The sequence below is a fragment of the Gossypium hirsutum genome, chromosome D10, assembly GCF_007990345.1.
Source record: "Gossypium hirsutum isolate 1008001.06 chromosome D10, Gossypium_hirsutum_v2.1, whole genome shotgun sequence".
Classification (NCBI taxonomy): Eukaryota; Viridiplantae; Streptophyta; class Magnoliopsida; order Malvales; family Malvaceae; genus Gossypium; species Gossypium hirsutum.
The window spans coordinates 62,103,688-62,131,506 of NC_053446.1; the positions used below are offsets into that span (position 1 = coordinate 62,103,688).

General features: G+C 29.4%; 2 protein-coding genes and 1 non-coding gene across 3 annotated transcripts; 1 reads left to right on the forward strand and 2 right to left on the reverse strand.

The window, feature by feature from the left end:
* Positions 1-11,255: 11,255 nt before the first annotated feature.
* Positions 11,256-14,527, forward strand: LOC107930662 (glutathione S-transferase DHAR2). Its single transcript, XM_016862360.2, has 6 exons — positions 11,256-11,475; positions 11,625-11,715; positions 11,912-12,055; positions 13,095-13,212; positions 13,316-13,456; positions 14,203-14,527. Exons 1-6 carry the CDS (start codon positions 11,418-11,420, stop codon positions 14,287-14,289), a joined length of 639 nt encoding a protein of 212 aa, XP_016717849.1. The 5' UTR covers positions 11,256-11,417; the 3' UTR covers positions 14,290-14,527.
* A 3,185-nt stretch (positions 14,528-17,712) lies between these two features.
* Positions 17,713-17,871, reverse strand: LOC121222972 (U12 minor spliceosomal RNA). Its single transcript, XR_005920338.1, has one exon. It is a non-coding gene; the product is annotated as a U12 minor spliceosomal RNA (small nuclear RNA).
* Positions 17,872-18,377: 506 nt separating this feature from the next.
* LOC107930735 (probable sulfate transporter 4.2) lies at positions 18,378-25,858 on the reverse strand. Its single transcript, XM_016862454.2, has 17 exons — positions 25,288-25,858; positions 24,362-24,410; positions 23,754-23,955; positions 22,999-23,167; positions 22,361-22,426; positions 22,139-22,246; positions 21,864-21,971; positions 21,700-21,765; positions 21,044-21,104; positions 20,758-20,885; positions 20,528-20,569; positions 20,199-20,315; positions 19,863-19,914; positions 19,470-19,608; positions 19,231-19,319; positions 19,023-19,099; positions 18,378-18,932 (listed from the first exon to the last, which is right to left on the reverse strand). Exons 1-17 carry the CDS (start codon positions 25,675-25,677, stop codon positions 18,621-18,623), a joined length of 2,175 nt encoding a protein of 724 aa, XP_016717943.2. The 5' UTR covers positions 25,678-25,858; the 3' UTR covers positions 18,378-18,620.
* Positions 25,859-27,819: the final 1,961 nt, after the last annotated feature.

A 27,819-nucleotide genomic window follows, 5' to 3' on the forward strand; every position in this document is an offset into this window, starting at 1 on the left:
ATTTGACATTTCCAGTAGTAAATGTCACAATAGCACTTATATGTGGATTCAAAGTAAAAGTAATGATAGTAAAATTATTAATTTGTTACAATTTAGTACAACTGAAACACATGTTAAAGTAAACCAGAAGTTTACTAATACAAATGCATGTATTACTTGGCATAATCAGTTAGAGCATCCTGGATCATATATTATGCGAAAATTAATTGAGAATTCATATGGACATTCATTAAAGAACCAGAAGATTCTTTAATTTAAAGAATTCCTATTAGTTGCTTGTTTTCAATGAAAATTGATTCTTAGACACTCACTAGCTAAAGTTGAGATTTAATGTCTTGCATTTCAGAAATGAATGTGGGCACATTCATTCACTATGTGGATGATTTTGATATTATATGATTTTGGTAGATGTATCTACAAAATAATCACATGCGTTACCAACTCGCAACCTGTCGTTTGCGAGATTACTTGTTCAAATGATTAATTTCAGATTATGCAATTAAAACAATTCATCTTGCTAATGTTGGTGAGTTTATGTCCCAAGTTTTCAATGATTATTGCATGTCAATTGGGATAAAAGTTGAACAAATTGTTTATCAAATGCCTCCAACTAATAGCTAAATCATTACTTATGAGAACAAAACTTTCTATTTCAACATGAGATTGTATTGATTTACATGTACGCATCAAGCCAATAAATTATAAATACTCCCCATTAGAATTGATTTTTTGTCATGAGCCAAATATTTCCCATCTTACAATTTTTGGATGTGCAGTATATGGTCCAACTGCTCCACCACAACACACAAATATGGGTTATAATAAGAAATTGAGAATGTATATTTATATGAGTCTCCTTATAATATTTGAGCTATTAATTTGAGATTTAATTATACATGAATTGTCAGTTTTCCCAACATTAAGGGGAGAGGATAAAAAGTTGGATTAATAAAGTACTTGAAATGAATTATCAATGTCTAAGATCCTCGTACAAAGCAATATGAACCAGAAGTTCAACAGATGATTCATTTTACAAATCAACTGCCAGATTCATTAAATCTCACATACCAGCTGAAAATGCTCCAATACGAATTGATGCCCTAATAGTGCAAACTGTTAGTGCAAAAGAAAGTAATCCATGCCTGAAGTGTGGAAGATCGGTCGGTTTCAAATATAAAAATCCTTGTAAAAGGAAAGGAGCAAACATTCAATATGGTCATATAGTGGAGGTAGGGGTTCCTAAAGAGACCCATGACATAACTAATTATAAAACTCAAGAAGAGATTCAGCTACCTAAAAGTGAAAATGAAAATGATGAAAATAAAGAGATCTCAATAAGTTATGTCAATACGAGAAAAATGGAACCGAAACAAAATGTAATTGTCGACAACAATTTTGCTTATAATATTGCTATTGAAATAATAAAAGAAAATAAAGATCCTGAGCCTAAATCTATTGAGGAATGTAAAAATAGAAAAAATTGGCAAAAATAGAAAGATGCAATTCAAGCAGAATTGATTTCCCTTTCTAAACGTGAAGTTTTTGGACCTGTAGTCCAAACACCTAAAGGTGTAAAGCCGATAGGATATAAATGGGTATTTGTACGAAAACAAAATGAAATTGATGAAGTCGTAAGATATAAAGTTCAACTTGTAGCACAAGGATTTTCGCAAAGGACCGACATTGATTTTGAAGAGACATATTCTCCTGTGATAGATGCAATCACGTTTAGATATCTTATTAGTTTGGCAGTACGTGAAAAACTTGACATGCATCTAATGAATATTGTTACATCCTATTTATACGGTACACTTGATAGTGAAATTTATAAGAAAATCCCTGAAGGATTTAAAATTTCAAAAAGATATAGACTTTATTGAGAAAATTGCTAGATCAGATTAAAGAAAAGTTTATATGGATGAAAACAATTTAGACGTATGTGGTACAATCATCTTAGTGAATACTTGTTAAAAAAAAGGTTACAAACACGATCCAATTTGGCCATGTGTCTTTATAAAAAGGTTTGGATCAAATTTTGTAATAATTGATATTTATGTTGATGATCTAAATATTACTGGAACTCCTGAAGAGCTTTAAAATACAATAAATTGTTTAAAGAAAGAATTTGAGATGAAAGATCTTGGAAAAATAAAGTTTAATATTGGCTTACAAATCGAGCATTTAAAAGATGAAATTCATGTTCATTAATCAACTTATATGGAAAAGATATTATCGAAATTTTACATGGATAAAGCACACTCATTAAGTACTCCAATGGTTGTACGATCATTAGATGTGAATAAAGATCAATTTCGTCTTTATGAGGATGGTGAAGAGTTTCTTGGTCTTGAAGTACCATATTTAAGTGACATAGGGGCATTGATATATCTTACAAACAACACAAGACCTGATATAACTTTCGCTGTAAACTTGTTAGTAAGGTTTAGTTCTTCTCCAATACATAGACATTGGAATGTAATTAAACATGTATTTATGTATCTCAAAGGGATTATTGATATGGGGTTATTTTATTCAAATGATTCAAAATCTCTATTAGTTGGCTATGTTGATGCTGGATACTTATTAGATCCACATAAAGGTCGATCTCAAACAGTATATTTATTTACATGTGGAGGTACTGCTATATTATGATGTTCAACAAAGCAAACATTAGTTGTTGCTTCTTCAAATCATGCAAAAATAATTGCAATACATGAGGCAAGTCGATAATATGTTTGGTTAAGGTGATTGACCCAACATATCCAGAAGATATGTAAGTTGCCTTTACAGGAAAAGATGCCAACTATCTTATACAAAGATAATGCAACATGTATCAATTGAAGGGTAATTATATCAAAGGTGACAGAACGAAACATATTTCACCAAAATTATTTTTCACCCATGATCTTGAGAAAAAATGTGATATAAATGTTCAACAAATTCGTTCTAGTGAGAATTTAGCAGATCTTTTTACTAATGACATTGCCAACTTTAACATTCGAAAGACTATTACACAAGATTGGAATGCATTGACTCAAAGATGTAATGTAATGTTGTCATCAGGGGGAGTCTAAAAACAAGTTGTACTATTTTCCTTTAACGAGGCAGCTTGTAATAGAAGATTTGATACTCTTTTTTCTTTATTAGGTTTTTTATCCCACAGGGTTTTTCCTAATAAAGTTTTAACAAGGCACATTATCTATCAATGGACATCTAAGGGGGAGTATTATGAATATCTTATTAAGTGGATCTCCATCATGATCAAGTCTCTTTATTTTATAACAATTTAAAATTATGAATTATAACTTTATTTTATTATTCACGTGCTCTTTCAAATCATCAAAAGAGACAATATTATTTACGTATAAATTTTATTATTAATTATAATAGATTGTTATTTTTAAATTATATAAACTAATCTTTTTACTTTGTATAATATATATTTTTTAATTTTTTACTTGATATTTTATTATTAACTTAAATTATGATATTAACTTCTTTTCATTCATAAAATATATTTATTTTAAATATTATTTACATTAAATATGTTATATATTTTTAATTTATAAAAAATAAATATGTGTATTCACCAGGAGAAAAAGAAAACTAGTTGAATAAAAATATCATATCATATCTTATTTTCTAATATCCTTTTTGGATAAATTAAAATAAAATTAATAGTCTTTACCTAATAAAGGACTTCTTAAAAAATAATATGCCAACTTGTTTTTAAAGTTGAACTCAAAATCAATATTTATTAATAATCCCCATATTTCACATTAATATTTTCGCTGTATCAACTTAAAAAAAGAAAAAGAAAAGAAAAAAGAAAAAGAATTTCGCTGTATAAAAGAATAATAATTAAATATAAGGGTAAACTACCAAAATAGTCATTTTTGTTTACCTTAGGTTACATTTTAGTCATGTCTGAAATGTTACGTTTTACTCACTTACATTATCGCGTTGTAACATTTTAGTCATTGAGCCGTTAATTATTGTTAACGGTGTAACGGTAAAACTGACGTGGCATGTTAAATCATCATTTCAAACGAAAATTTTAGGTTAAATTATACAATTAATGATCCCTATATATTTTCGTTTTGAGCAATTTCTTTTCTTTTATGTTCTTTTAACTTTATTTTTCTTTTTTTTTTTCCATTCTCTTCTGCTTCTCCTTCTGTTCTCCTCCCTTCTTTATTTATTTTAACGTAGTTTTTCTAGGTTTTTCATTTGCTAAAACTAGCCCACAAGTTTGCCCCAGTCGAAAAAATTAAATTGTTCAAAAAAATAAAAGTATAGAGACTAGTTTTAACAAATGGAAAATATATAAAAAAAACTAGGGTAAATTGCACCCATGGTCACTTTTGTTTACCTTAGGTTACGTTTTAGTCACTTATGTTTGAAATGTTACGTTTTAGTCACTTATGTTATCGTGTTGTAACATTTTAGTTATTGAGCTGTTAATTGTCGTTAACGGTATAATGATACGCTAATGTGGCGCTTTAAATCATCATTTCAAACAAAAAAATTAGGTTAAATTATACAATTGGTCCCCATATTTTTCATTTTGAGCAATTTAATTTTTTCTTTTATGTTCTTTTAACTTTTTTTTTCATTATTTTCCATTCTCTTATGCTTTTCCCTCTATTTTCCTATATTCTCCATTTCTTTCAACATATCAGGAAGTCGAATTGGCAATGAAGAAAAAAGCATGGTTTGGGTTTAATGGGTTTTGGTTATAGGCAATGATGGTTTTCGACTTCCTACTTATTTCTTCACTGCCAATTCAACTTCTTGATATGTTAAAAGAAATGGAGAATGTAAGAAAATATAAGCAGAAACATAAAATAATGGGAAATAATTAAAAAAAATTAAAAAATTTAAATATGAACATAAAAAATTAAATTGTTCAAAATGAAAAAATATGAGGATCGATTGTATAATTTACCCTAAAATTTTTGTTTAAAATGATGATTTTACGTGCCACGTCAACTTACAGTTACACCGTTAGCGACAATTAATAGCTCAGTGACTAAAATGTTGCAATACGACAACATAAGTGACAAAAACGTAACATTTCAAACATAAGTGACTAAAATGTAACTTAAAGTAAACAAAAGTGACTATGGGTGTAGTTTATCCAAAAAACTACATAAGAAATAGGGAAAAAGGAAAAACAGAGAGAGAAACATAAGAGAATGAAAAAGAAAGTTAAAAGAACATAAAAATAAATAAATTGCTCAAAAAAAAATATGGAGATCAATTGTATAGATTAATCTAATTTTTTTTTTCAAAATGATGATTTAAGCGTGTCACGTTAGCTTATCATTATACCGTTAACGACAATTAATGGCTCAATGACTAAAATATTACAACGCGATAACGTAAGTGACTAAAATGTAACTTGAGATAAATAAAAATAACTATTTTAATAGTTTACCCTAAATATAACATAATGAAACTATATTATTTATTTAACATTAATATAATAATTTAAGATAAGATTGGATCGTATAATAATTTAAGATAAGATTGGATCGTCGTCTTAGTCTAAGCCGAACTTCTTTAAATACGAGAGAAGTAATTGGAAATTAAAAAATATATAAATAATCACACATTTAAATTTTAAATCTATTAAATTTAATCACATGAATACTGAATTTTGAGCTCATTTCCTGAACTCCCCACGTTCTTGATTTTGCAAATCAATTTATTAATTAATTAGGGAATGTAAAATGGTAGAAATTAAAGTAATTTTACATATTTTCGTAATTATTTATATAATTAATATTTTAATTATTTAATTTATCAATATAATTGTATTTGTTAAGCATGTAAATTTGCGAATCGATCCGATATCTCTATTATATTGATATGAAATATTCTATATATTAATATATATTCAATGTTTGACTTTTTTTACATAAAATAAATAGTTAGAAGTTTTAAATTTACATCGAATTTAACATGTATGATCTACATGAATAGACCGTGAAATATAACAGTTGGATCGTTAAAATATTAATCCTATAAATAATTACAAAAGTATGTAAAACTATTTTAGTTTTTACACTGTGTAAGTGGGTCCCTCCCCGTGAAAATATTAATGACATCTTTAAAAAATTGAATGGCTTAAAGAGTCTTTAATTCAAAATTATCATGAATCCAATATTGTTATTATGTACTTTTTGACATAATGTCTAGAACTATCCATAACCTCTTCCTAACCTATAAATAGGAGGATATTACGCTTCTACCCGCTTATATCAGTATATAGTTACGTTAGAAAATAATATAATTGTACTTTAATTTGATAATAATTAAAATATTTATAAAATTATTTATTTATTAAAAAGGCATGAATAAAATATCAATTAAAAAATTTAATAGAAGAATAAATAATTAATAGAAGGTAAATTTCCCTTCCTTCAAATAAACATTGTATTAGAATCAATCTTTTTAGAATATGATTGGTCGTATCGGTCAAATCATCAGTTTATTGATTCGATCATTTTGATTAAAAAATCATTGAAAGGTAAAAAAAAATGGTTCAATCTATTTTTAATCGGTTTGTACCAATCCAATCTAACTAGTTCGAATTCATTATTTAGACCGATACCCTAATTGATTTTTTTTCAATTGGTTTGATCGATTTTTTATTCTAATGCATAAAAATCAATCTTTCCAAATTAGAATGAAGAGAAGAGATGTGTATATTAGTTTTAAATTATACATTTTTTCAAATGTTTTATTTTATTTCATTCTATTTTTCAACTCCACCAAGTAATGGATGGAAAAGATAAGTAATTTTCTTTCTATTTTTCATCCTTCTAATTTTTTATCCCTTCAAATTTTCGTCCTTCCAAATTCCTTTATACTCTATCAAGCACAACCTTAATTCGAAAGCATCAGTAATGGAAACAATAGCGTCTAGATACGAAGTATTACGACAAAAGAAAAGCCTCATCGATTGACAAACAACGAAGTGTCCGCTTTGGATTGTGTAAATCCAAAATGTAAAATATCAGTAGAAATTTTCGCTAACTACGCATGAACTTTGATTTAATCTATAAAGCCGGAAATAAATGGACATGTAGGGGTTGCATATAAACTTCTTCATGCAAATCACCATGAACCAAATTATAATGGGTAAACTAAATTTGTAATCACCTAACTATTATCTTGTTTCTATTTTATTCACTACTCCGTTAAATCATTAACAAAATGATGACGTGACCCTTTTTATTGGTGTAATAACAAATTTGACCCTCCCATGTTTATGGATTAAATTTTTTGGAATTATAATCAAATTGATAAAATATACAAACATTGAAGGGTTAAATCTGTTATCATCCGAATGAAAAATATCACATTTAACAACATTTTGTTAATAATGTTAACAATAAGGTATGCTAAATAATGTTAATTTGATCCTTGGTATTTGTATTTTATCTTGTAAACCCATTTATGTCTAATGGCTTTTCTTTTTATGTAGGGGTAAAGTCCATGTATGATTCTACTCAAGAGCTTTCATTTCTTTTCTAATAGCCCACTTTAGTGGTCCGCTAACACTGCCTGTTTATAAGATGTGGGCTCTTGACAAAAAACAAGTACGGGCAAATGAAAATTTGGAATAAGAAACATAATTTAAAAGAAAAATGAATGAATTATATCAAATACTAGACATGATCATGAATCAAATCATCTGTCTAGATTTAAAGGCTCGTTTGAAAAGTGAGAGAGTTTGGACAAAAATATAGACCCAAAAAATAGATACTGACAAAAAAATGGCTGTTTAGAAAAATAGGTCTGGCCTTGAGTAAGACTTTTTTGCCTAGGCTCGGCCCGAATTTAACAAAAAAATCTGCTGTTTGTTGTTGTTTATTGTTATTTTGTTATTGTTATGTTGTTGTTTTTGCTATCATTTTATTATTATATTGCTACTGTTTTGCTATTATTATTTGTATATTATATAACTCTTGTTTTATTGTTAATTTTGTTACTATTTTAGAGGTATTTGCTTGTTAAGTTGCAACTATGTTAGTTTTATTTAAGTATAAATATTTTTTTACATGTATTTTCAATTTGTTGGGAAGTAATTATTTTAATGTTTTAGTCTATTTGATGTATTATATATTTTTTAAATTTATTTTTATATAAAAAAATTAATACGAGTTGATCGGGTCGAGTTCCAGTTTAGTTTTTTTTTATCCGGGCCGAACTTAAACAATATTTTAAATCCATTTTTCGAGTCAGACTCGAGCTTAGAAAACTGACCTATTTTTTTCACTAGCCCGACCCGATCCGACCCGACTCATAATCAACTCTAATCAAATACTTAATGATGTTGAAGAAAATCCTTTATTATTTTTGAAAAAACCGAGTTCATGATCCTTCTAATGAATTGGTTGAGCTTTAAGTGTTGGGGTGGGGTTTATTTTCAAGAAACAAGAAAATAAAGATCAAGAGAAGCTAATGTAAGCCTTAGAAGTGTACATAGCGCATTGTTTAGTATTTGTTTTGAGTTGCGAAAAGTTTGTGGTTTCTTGGTAGAACGAGATAAAGTGGAGGAAGTGACGAATGTCATCAAAAGCTAGAAAAAGCTTTCACCCCACAATAGTACCATCAAAGGGTAACTACGTACCATTTGGTACCTGTACAACTGAAACTCCACCTATCATACTATTATTAAATCTCAAGATGATGTTAAGATAAAATTTATCGGTGATTGGGATTCTCAAATTTAAAGGCATATTTTATTTTGAATGTGCATTTGGTGAGACATTGGATGCAATTGCAAGGTGATGAAACTTGTGATTGTAGAGTAAACACGTCGTGGCATGACTTACCAATTGAGGATGGCAAATGGCACTTTAAATTATGATGTGAGGGTAGTGGGAAATGTTGAATATTTTATGTGTTTTAATATCATCAATCTCATACATTTTCTTGATCATATGAATAACCAAGAAAGACTTATGAGAAATATTTTTAAATTTTTATTTCAAATATTTTCCCTAGAAAATAGTTCATAATCAATCAATGCTTTTTGACAAATTTCATCTTAATATTTATTGAGCAACCCACGTTTACTTTGAACTTGGCCAAAATCATGACCATGTTCATTATTGGAAAAAAAAATACATGAAGGCAATCTAACCTATTAAAAGTAATGGATAAAGTAAATAAATGGTGAATAAAGTATTGCTCGTGTTTTATTTTAGTTATTAAACTATACGAAATTAAATATTTTTGTCATGTTCTATCAACTTAGCCCTTTAATGTTTATACATTCTATCAATTTAATTTTAAATATTAAAAAACTCAATAAATTTAACTCTTAACATTTACAAAATGACAAATTTTAATTTTTAAAAATTTTGTAAAATAAATAGATTGCCAAATCTAATATGGTAAGAAATTATTACCAGTTAAAAAAATCATGGAGTTGTTGGCTATATCACAACCACAACCATCTAAAAACACACTTGGCCATAACAGTACAAGACTTAACGAGAAAGTTGAGTAAAATCAAGACAATCAATCTTATCAGTCTACTTTTTCAAGATTTTTAAAGTAAACTAAATATTATTTTCCCATTTTTTTTTTATCTGCATTGGGTTTAAATTATTATTTACCATTAAAAACTATTAATTTCAATATTTATCTCATTGTTTGATCCTTATAAGAAATTATAGAAATATAGTATTGTGTTTTTGAGAAACTATGAACCTTGTTTTGCTAATCTCGGTTTACACCAAATTTCAATCTTATACTCTACACGTGATTTATTTGTGGTTCTTTTTTCAGTTTCTTGTGCTTAAAAATAGGGTATTAATGATTTTTTAGTACTGCTACTAGTTGTTTATAAAATTGTTCAAATTTGTGTGTTTAGCTAATGGGTAGAGGAATCAATAGCATTTGCTATACTTACTTTTAGGCCTCGTTTTGTTTTGGGGTTAACCCAAAGTTAAAGTCTCGTTTTAGATTTGAGAGATTAGCTAATGGTGCTGATAATTATTTTTTTTTCTTTTAGTATATTTAGGTTTGGGTAATTGGGTTTTTAAAAGAAATACAAGGTCTTTTAAATAAAAAAATTTTATTTTATAAATATTAAGAGCTAAATTTATTGATTTTTTAAATTTTGAATTAAAATGATAAATTTTGTAAAAAATGAGGGCTAAATTTGTTGAATCTTTTTAAATATTTAGGATCAAATTAATAGAATGTGTAAACATTAGAGGGATAAATTTGTTATTAAACCAATAAAAAAATTCACGTCAACACTTTTATCAAATTTCAAATGGCTGTTAATATTTGGTGACAAAAATCTTTGATTCTATATAGTTTAGTGACCAAAATAAAATAAAAATTTAAAAGTTCAATGACAAAAATAGAATGCGGGTAATACTTTAATGACCATTTCTTTAATTTATTTTTAAAAAGTTAATATATTTTTGTTTAACTGATTAAATATATATAAAAAATTAAAGAAATATTTTATATGGGAAAGAATTTTAAATAATACTTTTAGCCAATTTCTTTACATTGTATTTAATAAAAATGTAAGGAAAATTTATCATTGAGTGTAAATTTTACAAACAAAGATATTAAAAGAAACTCTATAAAATAGTTTTAAAAATGGTGAATATATTTGGAAGGTAAGAATTTCATCAAATTAGCTTCTTTATTATTACTATTTTAGTACTTGGATGAAAGAGTAATTATGATATTAGTAATTGCATTCTATTATAATTATAAAGAATTGTAATCCTCTAGACGTGTTTTGCTGATAAAGTGTAATTATATCGTAATTTCGTATGTCGTGTTTGGTAGTACAATTTATAATTGTACAGTCACATATTTTATAATTTTAAAAATATTAGTATCATAAAAATAATTTTTTAAAAAGTAATAAAAATAAAAATATAATCATTATATGTATTATGTTAATCTAAAAAAGTAGTTGATACTAAAATTACTAATAAAATAAAAAGAAAAATTATATAAAATTTATAATATGTAAATTAAGTAAAAAATAATATAAAATTTATAATATGTAACCTTTATAAAGAAAAAAAAAATATAAATTATAATAAACTTTCATAACACTTCTTATAAATAATATAATTTTTGCCATAATTTTTAAAAGTTGTTTTTTTTTATAAATAAGTTATGATAAAAAAATTATAATATTTTTTATGAATAAGTATATTATTTTTATAATATATAAGATGAGTTACTGTACTTATGGTGTATAACTATTTATGATATTTTATTTATTATGTCCACCTTGCCCAAAACCTTGTAATTTTGGAATTTATGACAATTTGCCATTTATTTTACCATTGCCATATCTGCTCTTCAAAACAGAAAAGATCATTTCTTGATTCTCAAATTTTTCTCTCGAGGAAAAAATGGCTTTAGAGATCTGTGTGAAAGCTGCTGCTGGTGCCCCAGATATTCTTGGAGATTGTATGCTCTCTCTCTCTGTATATATATATATCCTTATCGTTGTAAAAAGAATCATGTTATGTTTCTTTTGGGGTGATTTTGTTTCTGGGTTTTTGAGTTTGAATTCAATGTTATTTTGCCCCCCCTTTTTTTTTAAATTTGTTTTCCAGGTCCATTCTGCCAAAGGGTTCTTCTTACTTTGGAGGAAAAGAAGGTTCCTTACAAGTTGAACCTTGTTAATCTCAGTGACAAACCCCAATGGTAATACTTCATAAAATTTTTAAAAAAAAATTGTAAACTGTTAATATTTGTTTGTTGGTGATGAAGTGTTGTTTATTGTGTTTAAGCAAATGGGTAGCTGTAAATTTGTGAAGTTTGGGAGGTTAGAATTTTAAGCAAAAATGGGTATTGAAATTTATGTTATTTATTTATTTATTATTATTTGTTCATTTGATAGGTTCTTGGAGATAAGTCCAGAAGGAAAGGTACCAGTGGTGAAGTTTGATGACAAATGGGTGGCTGATTCTGATGTGATTGTTGGGATTATTGAAGACAAGTTCCCTGAGCCTTCTTTGAAAACACCCCCTGAATTTGCCCATGTGTATGCTTCTATTTTTCTTTCATTTCATTTGTCGCTCACTTTGTGTACTCTTTTAACAGTTCTATAAGCTTTGATTTGTATGACAAATATTAAACATTATTACATGTTTCTACTTGTACTATCCGAGTTAAGTGGTCTTATGTTGCTCCGATTCTTTTTTTGTTGTTGTTGTTGAATAATTGTCTTTGATATCCATGTCCTACAAATGTTGGACTTAGGATGAGAATATGATCCTCTAGGACTCAAAATAAATGAAAAACCTTAGGGGAAACCATGTTGTAGACATATCAGTATCTGACACTTACACCCGAGACCGAGTAGCATAGGCTATGTCTGAAAATATTTGATAGCTTCGGTTGTCACTTGACTACTGAAATGTTGGGAGTATTGTTTCGTATAAGAACCATGAAGGCTCTTATACTAGGAGTCAGATGCATTTTATCCCTTTTACTCAAAAAATGGACTAATTAATCCTTATCCGTTAGATAAAATAACAAACTGGTTCTTTCTGTTAAAAATTTCTTTCGTTTCTACTATTAAAAATTGGCACGGTTGACAAAACTACATGTACCTCATTCTGACATATAGGGACCAGTAGAAATGGACGGAACTTTTAACAAAAAGACCAGTTTGCTCTTTGATCTAACGTACAAAAACTAATTTGCTCATTTTTTTAGAAGGGGACAAAATGAAATTGAACTTTTAGTTATAAGAGCTTCCATGGTACTTTTATCTCTTTTGGCTGATTCCATATGGATAATTACCTTGAAAGCATTGTTGCTCGTACTCATGTTTGACACGTGGATGTGACCTCTCAAGGATCCAATAAATATATGGAAAAATTTAGAAAAATTTAACCATACCTGTGTTGGATACTCATGCACGAGTGTGAGTAACATAGCTTGGAATAGAGCTGATTCTCTTTGTGATCTTTTTGCTCGTATTGGATTCATTTATTTTTCTTAGAAAAGTTCTGAAACCATTTTGTTTTCGAAATCTCCTGACTGATTATTAATCTTTAATCACTTTTTTGACGCAGTGGATCGAAAATATTTGGTACTTTTATCTCATTTTTGAAGAGCAAGGATGCAAACAATGGATCAGAGCAGGATTTGGTTATTGAACTGAAAGCATTGGATGAACATCTTAAGGGAAATGTAAGTGATAATAAATTTGATGTGCCTCTGTCTGTAGAGTCGTGATCTTATTTCGTATCGATTGTCATGTGAGTTTATCCTAATTTATGGGACTATGAATCAGGGGCCGTTCATTGCTGGGGAAAAGATTACGGCTGTTGATTTAGGTTTGGGACCAAAGCTGTACCATCTCGAGATCACACTTGGCCATTTTAAGAAGTGGACTGTTCCTGAAAGCTTGACTTATGTCCACAATTACATGAAGGTATGCTGCTGTACTGCTATCATATATATATATAGTGATTTAGCAATTTAACAAGTGAACCTTGTTTATTATTATAGTTATTTAAAGCATGTTTTGTATTAAAACATGCATAATTAGTAGTAATGATATATTATAAGTACCTTTGCTCCATGTAGCTCTGACTCTTCATTTTTTCTTAAAGAACTTGTGCCTAATACCCATATCCGGTACATTCTCAGAAATATATAAGGGGATATAACCCTTCAAACACATGAAAAAAAAAGTTAGAAAAATTTAATGTACCATATCCGAAAGTGGCACTCAAATACGGGAAATGTAGCCTGCGCTATAATGGGGCATGATCGTACCGGATTGACTGTATTTTTCGGTCGTCCGATGAATGAGTATAAGGGGAGAACCTTAATGTCTACTCGTATTTGAGTGTATTGGTATGAATATGTTGGAATTTTCAAGCTCTGCCGTGAATTTGGGGCCCTTGGATAATTATATTCTCGTACATATATCTATATAAGTGTTGGACATCGGTGTCAAACATGAGCAACTCAGCTTAGTACTGCATATTGTAGTTAGAGGTATAACTAAACCAATGAAGGCCCTTCGTTTTCGGAGTTGGTCTTATTTTAGCCATGTCAGGGTATGTGCTGGACACGGGTACTTAAAGAGTCAAAGCATCAACATGCATTTTAACCGATGATACATCTATGAATGTCGTGACTGACATTTCCTGTATCTTCTTGCATTTGCAGTCGATTTTCGGTCGGGAATCTTTCGTGAAAACTAAGGCTGCGAAGGAACATGTGATCGAGGGATGGGCACCGAAGGTCAATGCATGAATTTTACTTCAAAAGCTTTAGGTTTTTCAAACTCTTTCTAGAGCATATAAACTATGAAAGTGTGTAGAGGCTGTGAAAACTAGATGAAAACTGGGTGTTCCAGTCATTTCACAAATGTTTAAGCCTATAGCTTTCATTATCCTTGCTATGGTTAATCAATAAATAAGTGGTAAGAAATATACTACTATGAATGGGAGATTTTCTTTGGTATATATGACAGAAAGAGAGATTAATTCTATGTACTATTTGGAAAAGGATTGTAATAAACAGTGATGCCACGTCATTTGTATCCTTCTTTTAATAGATTAATGCCATATAAGCATTTTCATCTAAAAAAATTAAATCCAAATGAAAATTCTAAAATCCAAGATGAAATTGTTAATGTGGCATTAAACTATTAAAAATGGATAATATCGCTGTTTCATAGAATCATTTCTCGTATTATAAGGATGTAGTTTCAACTATGTAATTTTTTTTGAAAAAATTTATAAAATTATTAGAAGATATAAAATATATCTATAATAAAAATTGTTGGGAGAAACATATTCTTTGCTATTTAATGTTTTATTAGAAGATATTAAATATTTTTATAATAAAATTTGTTGAGATAAAATTCAAACCATACATAGTATAAAACATGAAACATTATTACTATTATTAAAATATACTAGTTTTCGATAATCCGTGTGGTGCACATGAATATACGTGTTTATATTTTATTATTTAATAAAATATTTTATTTTTTATAATTAGTTTAAGTAATCATTATTAAAAATCATTAAAAATATATAATATTCAAAAAAATAAAATATTTCAAAGAAAAATATAAGTAATTGATATTAGAGTTTGATTTAATTTGTATGTGTATACTAATAATAGATAATAAAAAATTGTGGTTTTAATTTATTAAAATTATTTAATTAATTTTTAATTTTAATTTTAATGTTAAAATCTTAATTTAATTTTTTAGTTTTAATATTAAAAACTAATTTTTAACATTTTATATTCAGATTAAATTTATGAATCTTGTCCTAAAAATTAATATAAAATCTAATTTAAAAATAAATATTAAAATATTCCAAATACATTTAAAATTTCTATTTTAATCTTTTGTTTCAATCATGATTTTTTTTAGATAAATCTAACTTATCAATGCTAATAATTTTTTTTACGAGGACTATAGAAATCGCTAATAATAATTAAATTTAATTAAATCACAAGACAAGTCAAGGTGTAAATTACAAAATAAAAAATTAAACAAATATTACCATTATAATTTCATATTATTAATTATTATTAATAATTAATATATTTAGTTGTGTAGTTCAAACAAATAAAAATTATTATATAAAAAAAAACATTGATACAATTTTATCTATTATTACTAGAGGTGTTCAAACAGTCAAAACTAAATTTCTATTAATAGAATTACCCAAAATGTAATCTTTAGCTGTTAACCGAATTAAAGTTTTTTTCAAATACATTAACTGAACCAAAATTTATATACTTTTTGTCTTTTGGTTAAAATAAGTATAAAACATTAAAAAAAATACGTTGCTAATGTTCATTTTCTTTTATTTAATAGTTCAAAAACTTAAAATGGAGGTGAAAACAAAAAATAAGACAACACTACATAAGTCTTGAAAATAACAAATATTTCGATTAATTGATTAATTCGGTTAATTATTTTATTTCAAATCGAATTAATTGATAACCGAAATTCAAAAAAATCATTAATCGACCTCCGACCGAATTAAATTCGACCACCGATTGATTAACCAAATTAAATTAATTTGAACTGAATTGAACATCCCTAATTATTACTAATTAGTAATATATTTCAAGTAGTTGAAATGAATAAAACTTATATTATTAAAAAATATATTTTTAAGAGTAATTTAGTATAGATTGAACAATTAAAAAATAATTTCAAAATCATATTTTTATATATATTAAATCAAGGCAATCGATTCTATTAATTCAATTTTGAAAATCATGATACCAAACGGCAAACAGCAAATTGGCTTTACAAGAGAATGATTGCAAAGTTATATTTTTTTATTTAAGTCAGAACATTATTTTAAGATGTATATATATTTATTTTTTATTTACAAGTTTTTAATTTTTTATAATTTATTTTTTATTAATAATAATGTTTAGGTTATATTATATCAAATAATAATTATTTATTAATTTTATATCAAATAAAATTATTTTTTATAATTATTGAACTCTAAAATTTTCTTTCTTTAAATTTATATTATTTTTTATTTTATTTTCTTAAGATGTCTATCTCAATTGATTTTGTTTTCGTTGATCCCAAAATTTAATGTATAATACCGTCTGCCAATTTTCGTCCTTATAAATAAATTTAAAAGCAAAAGCTAACTTTTATAATTAATAAAAATTAAATAACTAATTGTTTTAATATTATACATTGTCTACCTTGGCTATTCCCCAGCGATGTAAAAAAATATCATCGTAAATTAAATTATTAAAATAAGATTTTTTTTTAGGTAAAAACTTATAAACTTTTTGTGATAGAAAAATAAACGGTTAAAAGCATCGTTTTAGTTTTTTTTTTTTGAAAGCAGGTTAAAAGGATAGTTGATAAACTATTGAAGGGGATAGTTTTTTTTTAAATAGGGGAAAATGTTTATAAAATAAAAATACCTTAATTAAAATCTTTTTCCGGTATAAAATTATATATTATTTAGTTGTAGAATCAAAATAGTAGAATCAAAATTTAAGATAAAAATTATTGTAAATTTAGACTTTTATATATGCACCAAATGAACAACAAATAAATAAATAACAATTTTAAGAATACTTGTTTTAAATAGTATAAACTTATAAGAAAATTTTAAAAAATTGTATCATAATATTATATTACGCCATCCTCAATCAATTAATATAATTTTTAGACTTTGATCACTCTTTGATACTTATTGTTCGAATATTATCAGATATTGAAAAACTATAGCTTAATTCTTCATTTTCTTATATAACTCTTGCTTATTAATATTAAAAATCTCTATTTTTAATTTTTTTTAGATATTACTTGAATATATCTAACTACTTAATGCTATTTATAGCTCTAATATTAATTATTTCACAATAAAAATCTTAAAATTGTATTTAAATGATAATTTTATTTTACATCAACAAATACGATTTTTGAAAAAATAAAAATAATTTTTAGCTAATAATTATAGTGAACTTAATTTTGTTATAGATTATAAATAAACCTTGCATATATTTCATTTAAACATATTTTAAAAATATAATACTCTTTCTTAATACTCATTAGACTCATTTAAATATATATTTTAAAAATACACATTACTTTTACTTATATTCTTTGCCCAATAAGAGATCATATAAAAGTTTCAAATAAGACTTAGGGGCTGGGGACCAAAATTTGGGAGGCCCGCACAAGTGAGTTCTGCACAAAGTAAGTGCAGCGTCAACACTTGGCCAGCCTATTACCCCTCCACAAATTCTTGCGCACCTTATAGGTTTGGGCGCGGCGAGCAGCTCCCACCGCTCGCTTTGTTTTCCTTACTCATTAGTTTAAGGCAAGTTTTTCTGTTGCATGCCAGGTTTAATTTATAAGGCCCAACATAGTCTTCGTTTCTATTCCCCAGCGATGTGGGATGCAAACGTACCAACAAAAAATTTACTTTCTTCTACCTTTTGTGAACTGTATTCTTTTTGGGCATCCCTTTTAGTGCAACAGACTGATTTAGCTCCTTGGTATGAAAAAAATTAATTCTTAATAATCAAGCCAACTTTTTCTTTTATTACAAAAGAGGTTTTCACGAATATGAGAAGAGTTACGAATGCTTGAATTCAAACTCCCAACTTACTGTATACAACCTCATAAAAGTGATCATATAATCCGACTAGGCTAAGCTTTAGCTTCATGATAATTAAACAGACTGATAAAAGTTTTACGAACTAGATTTAAGCTTTAGCCATAGATTAACGATTTTTCCGTTCTTACCGAGCAGAACAAGTCTCGTAAGTTACCCAGTTATCGATTTTTGGCAAGTTAAAAAGCATTTTACTTGAATACTGGACGAAGATAAGAAATGAAATGAGTAGATTGAATCAAAATTTGTACAAGAAGCAGCTTTATACAGCTACTAAATAAGTTAAACTACTAGTAGTAGTACAATAATGTTCCAAACAATACATACAAGAATCGGAGTTCTTGGTCCTAATCTTTTAACTAAATTGTAAACAATTGAACAACATATCGGATATCGGAAACACCTTGTTAAAAAAATGGCATTATCCAAAACGTTTGCTTCGGATGCAAGCAAGTTTCAAGACCGTCGAGACAACAATGGCTCCAATTGAGGGTCATCCTGTGTTGAATCCGAACGCATTTGACTATTACCCGATTCTAGCTCAGAAACTGATATATCCTCCCTTCGCTGTTTCATTTTTCTCTGAAAGAAACTTGATTTTTCATGTGAAGGATCTGATGCTTTCGGAGACATGGTCTGAACATGCTGGAGGCAAACTTGGACTGCATCATGCACTCTTACAAAGTACCATTCCTTACCAATCATCTCAACGACACCGGCTTTCGATAAGGTCAACAGGACCTCCTGGTTTGGGTTTGAGATAGCTATCTGAAAAAGGATGAGTCTTTAGAAACTCTGAACTAAAAGCTCATAATCTGTTTAAAACATTCGGGGTTTAATCAATTACGACTACTCAACCTGGATGTCCCGTGATTTGTACTCCTGGTGCAAGTCTTTCAGAGCTTGGACAGCACTAGCGTCTATGTATGTTACAGCTGCAGTAGAATCAAAATATTATAGCTAGATGTACCGATGCTGCCAAAGCATAAGCAAAGTCTTTCTGACATTTGGCACAAAATGTGATCTTATGATTACGAGTATATTTCATGGTACGACTAACACTTACGTGCCAACTCCAAAATTACAAAATAAATTCGTTCAACTTCTGGTCCACGTTTGGTCGATTTATCACCCACAACTTCATATTCTCGTAGCCTAACAGGGGAATCAACAATTTGTGAATTTAAATTCTCAAATTGGGAAATCAAAAGTACAATCCAGTAAAAGGAAACTGGAAAAGGAAATTCACAGATACAACAAGGTGCCAAAGCCGGTTTATGTAATGAGGAAAGCATGAACATTCACCTGTCTTTGATGTAACTTATGTTCGCAAAGTAGATAGGAGCATCGATGCGAACAATCACAATTCCATTGTAAGTATATGCTTCTGGATACTGCTGAATGTTCCTATAAACAGTGGTGCCAGGAAGACGCCCCAATACAGCTGCAATGCCAGTAAAGGGATAAGATTAGAGTTTTACAATGGATTATATAATTGTGCAGAGCAGAGATGATAAGAGGATCGATCCTGATAGATAATGTCAAGGCACTGAGTTTGTTAGAGATGATGGAAGTAAGTTATCGTCGTAAATTACGAGGACAAGAGAGTACAGTAATCATCTTGGATCTAGTTCAGAAAAAGTGCAAGACATGACAATTTATTAGAGACATGGTATAGGTGATGTTCGATTCACTCACCAATATGCGGATTCGCTGATTCGTGAATGACGAAGGCAAGTGAGACGCCTACCTGAAATGTCAAAACACAATAAAATTATACCAGATATGAGACTAAGATCATGAGGCATAATTCAACCTTTGGGCTTCAGAGTTGATGGATGAATTGTTTCCAGAAAAGATATTAGACACAAGTAAAGCTGACTAGTTTTACAGGGTAAAATATTTTGGCAGAACTGTGTGTATAATTATAGATTCGTAATAGTAGCATGTAAATGTGAAATACTGAAAAATATATTGTTGATTGGCACAAAGAAAATCAACATATGTAAGGCAAATAGTTTTAAAAGTACTTACCCCAACAAGGACACCAATCTCGATTCCGAGAAACAGTGTTGTAGTAGTTGTAATGGTCCAAAGAAGAAAATCTTTCTTATCTACACGCCATAAGAATATTGCCTCTTCATAATCCACCTGAAATCATTAACATGAAGAAAAAACAAATTTTAACCAAAGGTACACAATTAAACAATCAATAACTTTGCAGGATATTGATTACTCTTTACTCCAGTTGATTTAATACATATTGCAAACTGCAAATTGTATGGTCCAACATCAACTGAAGCGTAAATGTGGCATAATCTAGCTTGAAAAATGTTTCAACAAAGGCTTGTGTCTTTGCTTACCAGGGTTATAACAGCAGAGATTACTATAGCAGCCAAAGCACACTGCAAAGAAGATGAAGTGTAGACACCTATGGTTAGCATTCACAGTAAACCTCACCAATTGCTAAAATTAAATCGAGCAGTACAAGTCATGTGGTGAGGGGGAAAAAAAGGAAAGGAAGGCATTATGGCAGGTGCAACATAAATGGTCATAATACCAACATATAAATCGTACGTACTTCAGAACTTACCTGTGGTATGTATTCAAATAATGGAGTCAAGAACAAAAGAGCACAACACATTATGGTTCCTGATATTATTCCAGATAAACCAGTTTTTGCACCACTCTCATGATTCACAGCTGACCTGGAGAAGGAACCTACAAAATACAAACAAAAAGTTCAATTAACTAGAGTTTGCAACAAAAATTTCAGTAAACAAATTCTAAGAATTAGAGTAGAACACTAGCAACAGAAACAGTTGAACACTGCATCAAGAGTTAATATTTCGGTACATAGGGTCAGGAAGAACTTTCACCTGTTGTGGGGTATGCTGAAAAGAATGACCCAAAGATATTGGCAACACCAAGACCAAACAACTGTTGACAGAGAAGAAAATTTCATTACAGCCTTCCTTTGAAGGAAATTTGGAAAACACTATATCTTACTACTAGCTTCCCTAAATGTAAACAAAACTAAAACTAAGCTATGCAATTGAGACATCATATTCATTTTGGGAAACCAGTTGAATTTGCAGTCCTCACAAATGGTAAAATATAGCAGTATATCATCCATCATGTATACTGACAACAGTATATCCATTAAGTAATTAGTTCCAAGTAAAAATGATCTTTTTAACCTAGTGATCTACAGCAAGGAACACATTTAAATTTGAATGTTGACAGGAAGCATATACACCAGGAGATTGAGAGGGAAGATTTTAGATATTGCTACTGGCATTCCGTTAGTTCTAAATGTGGAAATCAGGTACTGTTAAAAAAAAAAGCCCTAGATTGAATACTAGCTTATAGGAGTATAGACCTGGACGGTCTGACCTTGTGCAGGGTATACCTAGACATGGGGGAATGTTAACATACAAGAGTGATTTCATACAGGAAAGAAAAGCAGAGAAAAAAGTTAATTATTATAGAAGCAACTATAGAGGGAGTTGTGCTACATTTTCACAATATATACCTCTTGATTTGAATCCAGCTCATACCCATTTTTTGCTGCTAATGCTTTGGCAATCCCAACAGATTCCTAAGATTAATAAGTGACATATAACCATTAGAAGTCACAAATTCAAACTCTATTTGGAAGTATGTATTCTTTGTTGAATGATCCATAGGATTCCTTACCAAGATGGCAACACCAGTAATGAGAACTGCCGTGGAAATTAAAGACTTTGCATACTGAAAACTTTTAGGAATAGAAAAGCTGGGAAGGCCCTGAGGTATATCTCCAACCTAAAGATCAACAGTACAGCATTCTTTATCACCTTTTCCATGAGAATGTCATTTTTCACATAAATATAAGCACCAATTATCACTTGACTGAACTAAGCTATAGTGTTCTTGTGACTATGTGCCTGATTAATATCCAATAATTTGAATTTACTTTATATTTTTCTCACCAAAGTTATAGATGATGGATGATATATCTTGACAAAAGTTGTACCCAGAACAACTGCTGTCAGGGGACCCATTGCTCGCAAGAACCTCAAGTGCTTCCTTGATTTTCCCTACGAATGAGATATCAAATGTATAACCAAAAAAAGAACACATTTTAAGAGAAAGATAGAAGGGAAAGTTGGGTAGGGTCTAAGGGGGCAGAGAGAAGGAAAGAGTTCTGGTACCAGAAACTTCATAGTCTGAATTATAGCAAGAATTGTAGATCCCATTACAAAAGGGGGCCATGAGAACTACAAAAGGAAAACACCACCTGAGGTTAAACAAAGGAATGAATGAGTTGCAACAGAAAGGATAACACACTTACCAAAGTTGAAGGAGAATAATAGATGCTTCTCCAAGTACAATTTACAATAAGGAATGCAACCAAATAAAGAGCAAAGGACAATTAACACACAATTCACCATAAAAGCAAGCTCAAAGCCAAAACCCCTTCGCAGTTAAAATTCCTACAGTTTATGATCTATCAAAGAAAAAAAAAATTATGATTATGTCACCCATGGTTGGGCCAACAACTGTAGCTATTCAAATTGAAAGAGAAACAGTCATGCCCAACATGTGAACACAGTTAACAGGAAAACAAAACTCTTTCAACTGCAAGACAAAACTTGGAAGTATACAAAATTTTCTTAAATGATGAGAATGTATGACAACTTCTGAATTTGGAATGAATTTGCGAATTATACATTTAGAAGTTTAGATGACTATATATGCCAGTGACAAGGATAATGCCTTCTTTAATCAATGCATCAACATGAACATATATTACTGTAAATTAAATACCACTTGGGCATGTAAAGACTACCTCATCTGATCCAGCTATTATGCTCTTAATTACTGGCACAATCTTGCTGCTTCGATCAATGTCATACCCCAAGAAGTATTTTGCTTGAGATAAAGCAATCACAACAGCTGAAGCCGTAGTGAAGCCAGAAATCACAGAATGACTAATGAAACGAATGAGCCATCCAAGCCTGGAAAAGGGGGCAAAAGTAGATGAAAACTTTCCGGTCTATAGGCAAGGGAAATGGAAGAGATGATGGTAACATAATGTAGAAAGACGTTCTAGATAATAGTTCTCCATTTATCCTTTTTCTTTTCTTTTTTAAAATGTAGAATAACCTCTTTAAAGTCAAGAAAAAAAGTACGATTTTCAACAAAAATGCATAAGCCCCCCCATTCCCTAGTTCTGTCGACCAATATTAAAAAGGTTAAGCTTAATGTGAAATAGTTGGTTAAAACATAGTAATTCATCTAAAACTTGTTCATATAGGAACAAAGTTAATACCCGCATGGCATGGTTTGTTGATGAATCTAATTTTACCCTCAATTAATGTTTGAAAACCGTAAGACGGTCCAATATTTGCCAATGGCATTTTACGTTCTAAAGATGGTTACATTAAGACTCAAATTTGCAACCTCTTGACATTTGGTGATGGTTTTTTAAGAAGATCAAACCCAGTCCAAATATCCAGACAGATGATAACTATCTAGGATGGCAGGAAAGAGAACATGCGAGAGCAAAAGCAAAATTTAGATGACAAAAAAGATCAGCACTACCTCAATAGCCCCATTATGCATTCCAGGATCCCAACCATCAGTGCCAACAATATAGCAAGTTCTGTGTATAATGCATCTGATGACTCGGCAATTCCACTTAACACGTTGGAGACCAGGAGGGAAACCAATGCAACTGGACCAATTGCCAGCTGCCGAGATGACCCAAATATGGCATAGATAAATATTGGCACAAATCCAGAGTCTGCCTTGCCAAAACCACATAGTCATTGTGAACAAGATTAAAAATAAACTGATTGTGTTCTAAAGTGTTTAAGAAGACAATAATCTGTCATATAACAGAAAAAAAAAAAAAAACTTCCCAAACAAAGGTATATATTAAACAATAGCAACAGTGAAGTTTTCAATAAAATATCATTATATACTAAATGTGCATTTCTCTATTTGAGTACCATGTGTAGCTGATATCCTAACATAGAAACTAAGAGTGTGATGTCGTGTTCTGAGTTCTTAGTCCAATTTTCTACTCTTTCACCAAGAAATATATGCAACAATGTGTAAATCTGAGTAGCAAAACCACTCCATTATTTCATAACAAACATCTTTAGTATAAACAGAATCCAGAATAATTTGATTTGGTAGAAACTTACAGAGCCCATATATTGGTTCAAGCCCAGCTAATTTTGCATATGACATTGCCTGTTGACAAATTCAAGAAACAATAAAAAACCCCATGTCATAAATCCATATACCACTTGATAACTTCAACAAATAGATAGAGTCCTAAAATACATAAATAAGCATAAAAAAAGGCCATCTTTTGTACTACAAAAATAGATATCCATTCAATTCCAGGAACTTGCCAAAGCCATGCATTTAGAATCCAATGCTTCTGGCACTACCAAAGCAAAGAGAAGAGGCAAATCCAGCTAAAGCAAAATCTGATCCTTTTACTTTGATTATTTTGTAATTAAGTAAATATTGTTTCTCTTTTTACTGTGATGTGACCTGGCAATAACCTTGAATATAGACATCAAACTAGATCACTGATCCAATCAAATTATTCAACCAATTAGAAGCAGTAAATCAGTGATGAGTAGATATCAGATTAGTCCAAAGATCCAATCAAATTACTCAACCAATCAGGAAATTCTGAATCTATGCTCTATTGTGATTTGACCACAGGATAAAAGTTTAAAATCTAAAAACCATACGCGTATGAGTTAAGCACAGATGAAATAAAAAATTACGCAATTGAAAACAGACGAACAATCCTTTCGGTGGACTAGAAATCGACGGAAACCACCGAAAAATCTGTTTGGTTGCCAAAAAAATACAGGAAAAAAAAAACTCAACAAAGAATTAAAGATCCTGCACGTCGGTTTAATTGAACTTAATTACCAAAGCTTTAAAATTAAGGCTTAAGCTTCACAGTTTTTGAAGAAAACGAACCAATTTCAATATATAACATTATATACTGTATACACAACAGTTTTTATTTTTTTTACTATTTTCTTTTATCCTTCCAATCGTTTCTTTCTTTTTTTCCTTATTTTCTCAGTAAAAAAAGAATCACCTGAGGAACAAGCATGATACCAACGGTAGTACCCGCCATGAGATCAACCTGAAAATACTCCCGCCATCTGTACGTCCGAATCCAACGGCAACAAGGGAGGAACATCTCGATCCAATCAATAAACGTCATCCTTTTGATCTTCCCCCGGTACCGAGAAATCCAGGAATTAGGCCACAACGAAGACGAAGAATAATTGTTACCGAAGCCACCGGGGGTGCCGTACGACGACGTGTGGGGATGCTGTAGAGGGATGATTTTAATGGTCCGAGGAGTCGGCATAGTGGATCCGGAAGCGGCGGTCGAAGAGCGCAATAAGTCGCCGGCACTCGGGGATGCGTAGGTTATCTCCATTCCCGCACTGGCACTCGAGGATGCGTAGGTTATCTCCATTCCCGCACTATCGGAGCATCGTATGATTGAGAAACCACGGGATTCTTTTAACGAGCAGTTTTAGTGGCCGTTGGCGTAGGCGCGGTTGCGTTTCGTGGCGCAAGTTGAGGATGGGGAAGCTTCGTATATATTATGAGGTGAAAATGAAAATCGAAACAGGTGCCCGGGGCCCGCCAGTGTGACGTTATCAGGATAAAAACTAAAAGAAATTATATAAGATGCGTGAACCGTGAACGTATAGAATGGCGGGCGCGGCGTTTACCGCTTTATATGGTTTTCTTGAGTTCGGTTCTTCAATTGAACCGGTCGAAATATGCGCAAAATTTTTAAAATTAGAGGGTGATTAAATTGATTAAAACTATTATTAAAAATTTATAAAAATTACAAATCGATTTATTTTGTTTTTAATTTGATTTAATTAATTTATATAAATTATGGGTTAAATTTTTTAGATCATTAATTTTCAAATAAAATAATTAAATTAATTTGAAATCAAGCATTGGTTTTGAAGTAATCTTTTTATTAGGCAACAATGGATACTTTGACCCCTCAAGAGTAAATATTTCATTTAGTTCATTCAAAATTTTTGAAAATATAAATTAATATAATTATAAAATTACACTTCAATCTTCTTTACAATTTACAATTCATTTTTAATTCTTCTTTTATTTAAATATTTCGATGTTTATCTTGAATCAAATTCAAACTTTAAAAGTAAAACTTTATGAAAATTTAAGTAGTTTTAGAGTGAGTTTGGATGAGTGGTACGTTACGGTATGTTACATTTAGCTTTTTTTTATCTCACTTTACAGTATATAATCTCCCCGTCACTCTTGTTTTTATACTAATCACAGGTAAACACAACACTATCCAAATCTACTTTTAAATTTTTCATACAATTTCAACTCTACCAATGATAGGTTTGGATAGGTAATTAGGTACAATGCAGTGTATTTAGTTTACTTCTTATCTCACACTACAGTATTATTATAATATCTAATCTTATCATCATTATTATTTTAACACTAAAAACAGATAAATATAGCATCTATTCAAACCTACTTTAACTCAATAAACGATGAATATTCAATGATCTAATAATATAAAACTTGTACGTCACAATCGAGGATTATTTTTCAATTCTGTTGAAATCTAAAGATATTTGAAAATGATGGATTGGATGTTTTTTCGTTTTAATGGAAAACCATTTTAAATTAACAAAAAGTTGAGTGGTCAGTCTAGTTGGCATATCTACCAACCACAAACACATCGACTTAAAACAAGCAAATGGTCCACACCTTTATTTTATGAATATTATAACACAGCTGTTTCATTTGAAAAATATTTTCACCATATCGACGCAACATTTTATCATTGGACCACTTATAATTAACGTTTTAATACGGTAAAAGCTCCTTTCACCGTCCATTAATAGACATTTAATGTTGGATCTTTATTTTTTTATCATTTTGTTTATTTATTTTTTTAACAGTAATACTTTATTATATAAATTACATTATTTTTATGATATTTTTCATTAAAAATACTATTTATTAGTACTATTAATCATACGTAAATCTCAGAATATTTTTTAATTATTTTATTTGACGATTATATAAAAAGTATGAAAATATAAAAATACATTTATAATAATATTAATTACCCTTTAAAATAAAAATATTTTAATAATTTCACAGTTGAATTGTTCTCGAGTTAATCTTTGATATCAATTTAATCAGCTAACATATAGTGTAGATATTTACTGTATAAAAAATAAAACGTAGATAATATTGTTTAAACTAGATTAGTTAGTTAGATTAATTAAATTAAAAGCCGACTAAAATATTAATCTTGAAAATGACTTTATATCAATTAGACTAAAAACGATATATACCAAAATTGAATCACAAATATAATTAGGGATGATAAATCTTAAAACCCAATATTTTTGTGTTTGTGAATAGTAACAAGAAAATACACATATTTTTATCTTATAGCTAAAACCATGATGAAAGTGATATATGCCTTAACCACTTATCTAATTAAATTTATTGGCCTTAATTAGGTGTCATCATTGGCACGTTCTTCAATACCGAATTAAGCAAATTCCATGTGATGAGTAATAGATTGCTTTTACAGTAG

Coding starts and splice junctions, on each gene's coding strand:
- LOC107930735 (XM_016862454.2), bottom strand. CDS start 25,677: ATGGAGATAACCTACGCATCCTCGAGTGCCAGTGCGGGAATGGAGATA. Junction 23,956..24,361: donor TGAACCAATATATGGGCTCT/GTAAGTTTCTAC, acceptor TTGGCAAGGCAG/ACTCTGGATTTGTGCCAATA. Junction 19,915..20,198: donor AGATTGGTGTCCTTGTTGGG/GTAAGTACTTTT, acceptor TTGACATTTCAG/GTAGGCGTCTCACTTGCCTT.
- LOC107930662 (XM_016862360.2), top strand. CDS start 11,418: ATGGCTTTAGAGATCTGTGTGAAAGCTGCTGCTGGTGCCCCAGATATT. Junction 11,716..11,911: donor CTCAGTGACAAACCCCAATG/GTAATACTTCAT, acceptor TTCATTTGATAG/GTTCTTGGAGATAAGTCCAG. Junction 12,056..13,094: donor CCCCCTGAATTTGCCCATGT/GTATGCTTCTAT, acceptor TTTTTGACGCAG/TGGATCGAAAATATTTGGTA.